General features: G+C 35.7%; 1 protein-coding gene across 1 annotated transcript in view; it reads left to right on the top strand.

The window, feature by feature from the left end:
* LOC104995177 (transmembrane protease serine 11E-like) overlaps positions 1-9,569 on the top strand; it is a 67,218-nt gene that overhangs the window by 49,522 nt on the left and 8,127 nt on the right. Inside the window, exons 6-9 of the mRNA XM_010848906.1 lie at positions 1,363-1,401; positions 4,929-5,100; positions 6,298-6,557; positions 7,883-8,025. Coding sequence (XP_010847208.1) covers positions 1,363-1,401; positions 4,929-5,100; positions 6,298-6,557; positions 7,883-8,025 — 614 coding nt within the window. The remainder of the gene's footprint in view (positions 1-1,362; positions 1,402-4,928; positions 5,101-6,297; positions 6,558-7,882; positions 8,026-9,569) is intronic.

Here is a 9,569-nt window from a genome sequence, read left to right as displayed (position 1 = left end):
CTGATTCGTTGTGCAACCTAATATAAGAGTGTAATTGTCATTGGCATATATAACTGGATACTCCCTCTGGGTTTATAGAAATCAAGAGCACAATAAAAAATAAACCTACATTGGCACTTATACTATTTAACTCATAGAACACCTGGTGATTTTTTTTTGAAGAGCAACTCCTAAGAAGAAATGCCTTATAGGTTTACAGTTCTCTGATCTGAAACTTGGGACATAATTGTCATTCATTTACTCACCCTCTCCTCACACAGTTTGCACATGAATTAAACAGGTTTGCAATTCTGCAGGAATTGGAGAGGCATAGCAAAATTATCTGGAGTAAATCTTACTCTAGAATATTCCCTAGATATCTAGGAATGAGTAAGAAATGATTATTAAAATATGTTTTTATCCAAAATGAATGAGAAGTGGAATGGCACACTTAACTGATTGTTCTGAATAATGGAAACTTACTATACAAAATATATTGATTTCTAAATGAGCAAAATACAGCAAAATGCATGTAACACCAAAAAATTCATTAAATGTAACAACATATCACTCTTTCCTGGTTACAAGCATTATTTTTTCTGTTATATAGTTGTTTTAGTGTCATAGCCTGCTTTCTCAAAAAGCAGAGCCTGAGACAGAGACTTATATGCAGTAATTGATCTGAGAAAGAATAAAGGATAGAAAGAGTAAAATGGGGAGAAGAAGTTGACCATTACTAGCAGCAACCCTGGCTTCATCTCACTGGATGTTTTGAATTTTATTTCCCCTGTGACTAACAGGGGAAACATTTTTGCATCAGCTTTCATCCTATCCTGGCTCTAACAGAGTTACTGCCGCTATCTCTTATTGTCCATCTGGGAATGTCCAGTGGTTTCCTTCTAGCAGAAACTGAAAAGTCCTAGGTACTGACTTGAGAAAGTCATCTGTTACTCCTGAGATGAGCAGATCCAAATCTGCGTGCAACTGGTAACCATACTGTGGCCAGGATAATTGGGCCAAGAGCATTCAAAGTGGCACCCAAAAAAAAGGGGGTTAAATGCATTTAGTATTTAATGATTCGTATTCAAGATGTGGTGAAAAATCACCATTTTTCACATATTTTAGTATTTTTGAAGACCCAGACTTCTTTCTCAAATAACTTGTAATGGGGAACTTGAGAATCTTTTTAGAAACAGAATAATAAATACTAAGATTTTATTACTCTCTATGCTAACCTATGAACATAGAAATTACATAGTCAAGACTGACTAAAATTATTATGCCTATAGAATGTGTTCTCTAAAACAAAATAGTTAATATTAATATTTTTTAAATGTGTTCATAAATCTAACTATGTCCATTTTCTTCTCCCTTGACATTTAGATATTGCAATGCCAATGGCAGAAAATTTTCTCCATACATGTAAGTTCATTAATAGTTATTTTCTAGTAAAAAATTTCTTAGATGCGGGAAAAAAAAAAAGAAGTTTTATTTGAGAGTTAATGTGGTATGCACAAAGGGGCAATGGGAAGCCTTCTTTTAAAAACTGTATGAAGGTGATTGTAGATGGTCTTACATTGACTGATACCATGGACTTAAAATGAGGAACACATTATCTCATGCCATAATGGCAGAGGGGATCTAAGCAGTGATAATTAAAAACTCAGAATCTAAACGTAGCTACACATTAGTTTTGAGCCCCAGGTCTGCCAGTTACTAACTGGATAAATTTACACGGGTTACTTAACTTCTCAGACCTTCAGTTCCACGGTATTGTGATGATAAATGGAGGTACAAGTAAGGACTTGAAAAGAGTACACGCTCCTAGTGAGCACTCAAAAGATGTCAGCTATTTGCATTTTCTATTCTGCCAATGAAAACTTCAGGCCTAAGAGCTCTCTGTGGAATTCTGATCCTAGAAGCCAAGCCCATTAGTGTGCTGAGAAGTCATCTGCCTTACACACAGGCAGCTCCTTGCTGGCCAAGGCCTTCTGCTAGATGCTTTAAGAAATGTGATCCCCAAGGTTACTAGAACCTGGAGCACACTGTCAGAGAGAAGCACTCCTCTTACCTGAGGTTGAGTGGAACAGCTGGATTAGAGGAATTGCCCTCCAGAGCGAGGTGACACCAACCCCAGTGGCTATCCTTCAGTCACAGCTTGGTTATTCCTGAGCAACCTGGGTAATATTTAACACAAATCTGTATTAGATTGCTTTCCTCTGTGATATATTTTGATGAAACAATCATTTAGCAACTAATAAGACATTTTAAGCTCATTTATTCCTATAAAAAACGTCAGTACTGATATGACCAAAATCCAAAATTAAGACTCTGTCAGGTTGGTAGAGAGAAGTAATCAACATAGGAATAAAAGCAGTGATAAGAAAGAGATCAGCCAATTTGTGCATCCCCCCAACTAGAACATTAAACAACCATCTATATCAATATCTGAATTTGACTTGGTTTGTCTGAGATTTTAACTCTACTTTAAGTAAAAGGGGAGAAGGGAGAAGCAAGAAAAATCAAACGGGATTGAAAAGAGAATACAGTGGCATGTGACATAAAGTGACATATTAAAGTGCAGTAATAGGATAAACACCAGTATCTTACTGTATAGCACAGGGAACTATATTCAATATCATATGATCAACCATAATGGAAAAAGAATATATATATATGTATAACTGAGTCACTGTGCTGTATAGCAAAAATTAACACAGCATTGCAAATCAACTATACTTCAATAAAAAAAAAAAAACTTAAGTGTAGTAAAAAAGTGATGATAGAGAGGCTGTTAGAGCTTGGTAGATTATTTGATGTTTCTGAAACTATCACAGAGAGAGCCTTTATTGTATTCCTTAAATCCTTGAAATTTGTCATAAGACTTCTTTTGACAGAACAAAAGCTCTAAGGTGCCAAGTAAGATTTTGCAAAGACAATAACAAGGTAATACTGCAGCGGTGGCATCCAAAAGCTTAACAGAAGCAATTATCATGAATAAGTAAAATCTTGGAATGAAAATTGGTGCATGGATGTAAATTAGATTAAAATCCTGAGTAAGAGCAGAAACAGCGAAGTAGAGTCACCGAGGGGAGGTTCTAGTAGCCCAGAGAGCATCTTTGTTTTTACATTCCTCTGAAAGAAGTTGAGTAAAAGCCAACTTCCTTTAGGAGTTGTTCAAACAGAAGGGAGGATCTGGAGGAACTCTTGTAGTTTTAGGTTCTGTGTTATTTGCTTTATCCTCAGTAGCGTCCATGGTAAGGGAGTGGAAAGAAAGAGGGAAAGAAAAAGGAGTCATACTCAGTGAGTCAATATGAGGGTTCTCTCATTCAAAAATAACAACCACAAAGGCCCTGCTTCAACTCAGTGATGCTTGTGAAGAGGATGCCTTCACAACCTGAAGTTTGCGTCTCATCAAAGAGAACAATCTAGAATCAGAAGCAATATATAAACTTAAAGATTTCAAGAGGCTAGTGAAGGCCTTTTAAAAGTCTACATGTGCCTCTTGTGTGTTTCTAATCCTTTCCACACTCAGGAAAGAATATCTCAAGATACGTCTTGTCACATATAATGCATAACATCTCTATGAAGCAGTTGACCATCTAACCTTTCCAATAAATTTGAATATTCCCACTCTTGATACAAATACCTTTATCTAATTCAGAGTTTTTCAATCTTAACTACTAACATTTTGGGCTAGAAAATCTTTTGTTTCAAGGACAGTCCCATGCATTACAGGATTTTTAGCAGCATTCCTAGCCTCTACCCACTACATAGCAGTAGCCAAACACTGGCCTCCTTCCAGTTATAACAACCAAAAATGTTTCCAGATATTACAAATTACTTCTGGGAATGGGAGGTGGCATGTAAAACTGACACCAATTGAAACCACTACTTTAATCTACGACCACTGCATTGATTTTAGCAAGTTTTATTTACTCTCCAAATTCTTATGAACAAACCTTATACATAAAAGAGTTTTGTAGTCAAATATTTTTATCTTAAGATGTCTCATGAATTACACTATATAGACTTCATTTCCACAAACATTTGAGAAATTGTTTCAGCTTCTTTTATGTGATGAGTTCTCTCCATTAGGTTCTGGAGATATATATATATATCTCACTTTCATATATATATATATATATATATATTTCACTTTCACTTTCATATATAGATATTATTTTTAAAGATATGGTTCTTACACTCTAGAAATATTTGTTAATGAGACTGAGAATCTCTAGCAAAAGGTACCATAAATTGTTAAGGGACAAGCTCAGTGCTTTAGTAAGACAAGATAAGAGAATCAGAGAGAGGGTCAGACGGGTAGGATAATAGTGAAGTTGTACTATTACTGCAGATTTGCTTTAAAGACTTAAGAGTCTAGCAGTTTCTCTGGACCTAAATTGATACTAAAGCATAGTCTTGTTACTGAAAAGTACTGAAAACTTTGGGGCAAGGGTTAGTTCTCTTCATGTATTATTCCTTTTATCCAAGTAAAACACATTTCTCTCTACTCTGGCTCTCATCAGTATCTCATTCACATTCACATTCATTCACATTTTCTTATAAATGCTTCCTAGCAATCATTGCTTTAAACAACTGTTCACAATTTTAAAAGCACACATTTTTCCATGCAGCTTTGTAATTTGTTTTACAATTATTCCAAATTTAAACATTTAATTCCACCTACCTCTTTCAGGAGGTCATAGCAAGGACAAACACACACGCAAAGGGGATGAGGATGGGGGAGAAGGATGTCCATCTATTTTGAATGAATTTTCAGGAAATCTCATGACATCAGTAAATTAGTATTAACGTCTCCAAGACTGTGTTTTTTCTCAATTAAAAGTTAATAGTGACTTATTTATAGAAAGGTAGATTGTTTAAGAATGCATGCATAAGTGGTCTCAATATCGTTATGTGCTAATGACTCCATTTTGGAGCAGGTTGTGGACATCGCAAAATTACTCGCTCTGGCAACAAGATAGCCGGGGGCATGGATGCTGAGGAAGGAGAATGGCCCTGGCAAGCTAGTCTTCAACAGAAAAATGTCCACCGATGTGGAGCCACTCTGATTAGTAACAGCTGGCTTATCACTGCTGCTCACTGTTTCCTAAAGTAAGCTCTGGACCACATAAAGTTCTCAAATTCACTCAAGTACCTAAAAGTCTGATAGATATCTTTCAAGAATACAGCCATATGACTATGCTTCCAACTGTCCAGTATTGTGAGGTATAGCTCAAAATTACTCAATGAACTATCAGTTTTTAAAAAAAAAAAGATATATTCAGACTGAGAGATTTTATCAACAGTGGCACATTTTGGACCAAATAATTCTTTGTTGGGGGGGGCTATCCTGTGCATTACAGAATGTTTAGGAGCATCCCTGACCTCTAGACACCAAATGTCAGTAGCATCCCCTCAAGACTGACAACCAAAAACCTCTCCAGACATTAGCAAATGTCTCTTGGAAGACAAAATAGCTCTCAGCTGAAAGTCACTAAGATGAAACTACTTAATTCAATTTCATAAGGAAACTATAAAGCCCAAATCGAATGCAGATCTGTTTCTTTCTCATCTATTACATTAGGTCTAATTTACTTAATTATAAGTATTTTAGTCCCTCCTGCAACCTTCCATATATATCTCTGTTTGAAATGATTATTTCTTTAAAGGATATATTATTATACCAAGAGTTTGCTCTTTTATACCTAAAAGTTTTTTACCCTTTTGTTTGATGGTTCGTTTCACCAATTTCTGTTGACTTTATATAACACTTACTGGTTTTATATACAAACAAAAATTCCTCTCAAACTTGAGAGTTTTAAAGTGTTCCAGCAGCACTATTCAGTGCTTAATGTGTTGAATACAACCCTTGATTAACAAGTAATAGTAAAAATCAGAAATATCTTTCTATTTATAGTTTTTAATGATTATAAAACAGAATTTTGACTATATCCTTAATTTCCATAAGTTTACTCTGTCTCATATCCTTGCACACTATTTATAAAATCTTATTTATCTTGTGTTGTTATATTTATCTTTCTAAATCCTCTTGAGTCTTTTCTGTACAAAAAATAATAATAATAAAATATAGTTTCTATGAGTTACCTTTTAAAATAGAGCTTATTGACTTATTCAAAATTTATTCATGCTATCATTATTTTAACTTTTTTTCTTACGTACAGCTTTGCTTTTGTATACTTATATGCACTATGGAATTCAAAATTTATCTATTTCTTTTGCAAGTATAAGATATTAATTCCTACAACTCCAATATATAGGACTTTTAATAAATAAATCTATTTTCTTTAGGGCCAGGGATCCCAAACAATGGAATGTTAGTTTTGGGCTCCTTTTAAGTGATCCACAAATACAGCGAAGTGTCAAGGATATTATAATTCATGAAAACTACCACTACCCCTCACACAAGAATGACATCGCTGTAGTGCGTCTGTCCTCACCAGTACTGTATACAAGCAATATCCGAAGAGCATGTCTTCCAGAAACTTCTTATGCATTCCCATCCAATTCTGATGTGGTGGTCACTGGATGGGGAACATTAAAGACTGATGGTGAGTTCCTAAACTTCTATCATTATATGGTTCAGGTTTTAGGAGTTTAAAAAGATACTCAGAATCACAGCTAAACCTGAGAAGTACTCTCTCTAGGTCATTTTAAAGGAGATGAAAACCAACTTCAATGACATTCATATAGAAACTATAATTTCATAGCATTTTTTTATGTAACTTCACTTCCCTTAACAATGGAAGTTTTTACAGAAATGTAATATTTGAATGAATTGCTTATTACTTGAATAAGCAATTCATTCACCTCCATTTCATTTATTGATTTACTCATTCAATAAATGTTTATTTTGATCACAACCTTTATTCCAAGTACTGTCCTAGGTCTTTTAGATATATTAGTAACTAAAATATGCAAATATTTTCTGCCCTTACAAAGCTCACATTCTTGGCAAAGGAAGACAGACAGTAATCATGAGATATAATAAATAAGATTACACAGCACATTTTCTGTAGGTAAGTACCATAGAAAAAGTAAGCACCACAGAAGATTGGACATTTTTGATGGGGTAAAATGAATGAACTTCTGTGACAAAGCAATACTTGAACGAAGACCATTTAAACGTGTGCATTTACATGACCCTAATAATGTAAGCATGTTGTGTTTGTGTTCATAAATGCATTTAAAAGCAGAAAAAATAAACCCCAAATTCCAAGATAGGATTATAGTAACAAACAGCAGAAAATCTAAAAATGATCATAAAATGTATATTTCCGGAATATGAGTTTTTCATTTTGTTTTCTAAAGTATATGTGTAATAAATATAAACTCCCAAAACAATTCAAAAGTAAAAAAATTCCATCAACATGGATGGACACACTTAGTATTTCTAAATATGGTCATTTTTAACAGTAGCTGGGTGTGTTCATAACATTATTTCCTTGTAAATAAGAAAGCACACAAATACAAGTTTAAATAAAACATATGTTTTACATTGATTTTGAACTTATACACAGTGTTAGATACTAATAACCTACTACTACTACTACTAAGTCGCTTCAGTCGTGTCCAACTCTGTGCGACCCCATAGACAGCAGCCCACCAGGCTCTGCCGTCCCTGGGATTCTCCAGGCAAGAACACTGGAGTGGGTTGCCATGTCCTTCTCCAATGCATGAAAGTGAAAAGTGAAAGTGAAGTCGCTCAGTTGTGTCCGACTCTTCAGACCCCATGGACTGCAGCCTACCAGACTCCTCCGTTCATGGCATTTTCCATCAAGAGTACAGGAGTGGGTTGCCATTGCCTTCTCCACTAATAACCTAGCCAGGGAGATTAATATTGACTTTAGAAAAAGTTATATAATTTTTTCCCTAGGAACAAGTCCTAATATACTCCAAAAGGGATTAGTGAAGATTATAGATAGCAAGATCTGCAACAGGAAAGTGGTATATGACGGTGCAATCACACCTGGGATGTTGTGCGCTGGGTTTCTGGAAGGAAGTGTCGATGCCTGCCAGGTAAATCTGCTTATTCTATTTTCAAACGGATTTTTTTGTATGATTTTTAATTTCCAATTAATCTGTTCAATGGTCTCAAAAGACTGATAATCTTTAAAGACTGAAGTACGTATTATAGCCAAAGTAGCTGATTAAAATTATATTTCTTATATATAATGATAGGTCTCACTAAAGTATTAACGGGCTAAATCACCCTTACTGAAAGGGGATGAGAATCAATTTCAAATAAACAATGAAGAGATGCAACTGAATATTGGTAACTTTATTTCAACTGGTCCTCTTTCACTGGGAAACACAACTGGGTCTGACAACAGGACTAAGGATTGTGGAGCTTTTTTGATTTAGGGTGGCTCCAACACCTTAAATATTTGATTTATTTAACATTTATATAGCATCTTCATGAGCTAGGCACTGTTTTAAGCTCTTTAAAAATAATTTAGTTGGGCTATAACAATCTTGTGATGTATGCTTATACTATTATAAACCCAACTTCTCAAATGAAGAGACTGGGACAAGTAGTTCAAGTAATGTCTAAACTAACACAGGTATTCAATGATAAAACTGAGAATAAGTTCAAGAAATTAGACTCCACCAACTCTAATTTGAATGCCACACCAAGTTTCCTTTCCATATGCTTCAGTTCAGTTCAGTTCAGTCGCTCAGTCATGTCTGACTCTTTGTGACCCCATGAATCACAACACACCAGGCCTCCCTGTCCATCACCATCTCCCAGAGTTCACTCAAACTCACGTCCATCAAGTCAGTGATCCCATCCAGCCATCTCATCCTCTGTCCTGCCCTTTTCCTCCTGCCCCCAAATCCTCCCAGCATCAGAGTCTTTAACAATGAGTCAACTCTTTGCATGAGCTGGCCAAAGTACTGGAGTTTCAGCTTTAGCATCATTCCTTCCAAAGAAATCCCAGGGCTGATCTCCTTCAGAATGGACTGGTTGGATCTCCCTACAGTCCAAGGGACTCTCAAGAGTCTTCTCCAACACCACAGTTCAAAAGCATCAATTCTTTGGCGCTCAGCTTTCTTCACAGTCCAACTCTCACATCCATACATGACCACAGGAAAAACCATAGCCTTGACTAGATGGACCTTTGTTGGTAAAGTAATGTCTCTGCTTTTCAATATGCTATCTAGGTTGGTCATAACTTTCCTTCCAAGGAGTAAGTGTCTTTTAATTTCATGGCTGCAGTCACCACCTGTAGTGATTTTGGAGCCCAGAAAAATAAAGTCTGACACTGTTTCCACTGTTTCCCCATCTATTTCCCATGAAGTGATGGGACCGGATGCCATGATCTTTGTTTTCTGAATGTTGAGCTTTAAGCCAACTTTTTCACTCTCCTCTTTCACTTTCATCAAGAGGCTTTTGAGTTCCTCTTCACTTTCTGCCTTAAGGGTGGTGTCATCTGCATATCTGAGGTTATTGATATTTCTCCCGGCAATCTTGATTCCAGCTTGTGTTTCTTCCAGTCCAGCGTTTCTCATGATGGACTCTGCATAGAAGTTAAATAAACAGGGTGACAATATACAGCCTT

This window comes from Bison bison, unplaced genomic scaffold (assembly GCF_000754665.1).
Source record: "Bison bison bison isolate TAMUID 2011002044 unplaced genomic scaffold, Bison_UMD1.0 scf7180017864279, whole genome shotgun sequence".
NCBI classification, from domain to species: domain Eukaryota; kingdom Metazoa; phylum Chordata; class Mammalia; order Artiodactyla; family Bovidae; genus Bison; species Bison bison.
This window is presented reverse-complemented; position numbering and strand designations above follow the sequence as displayed.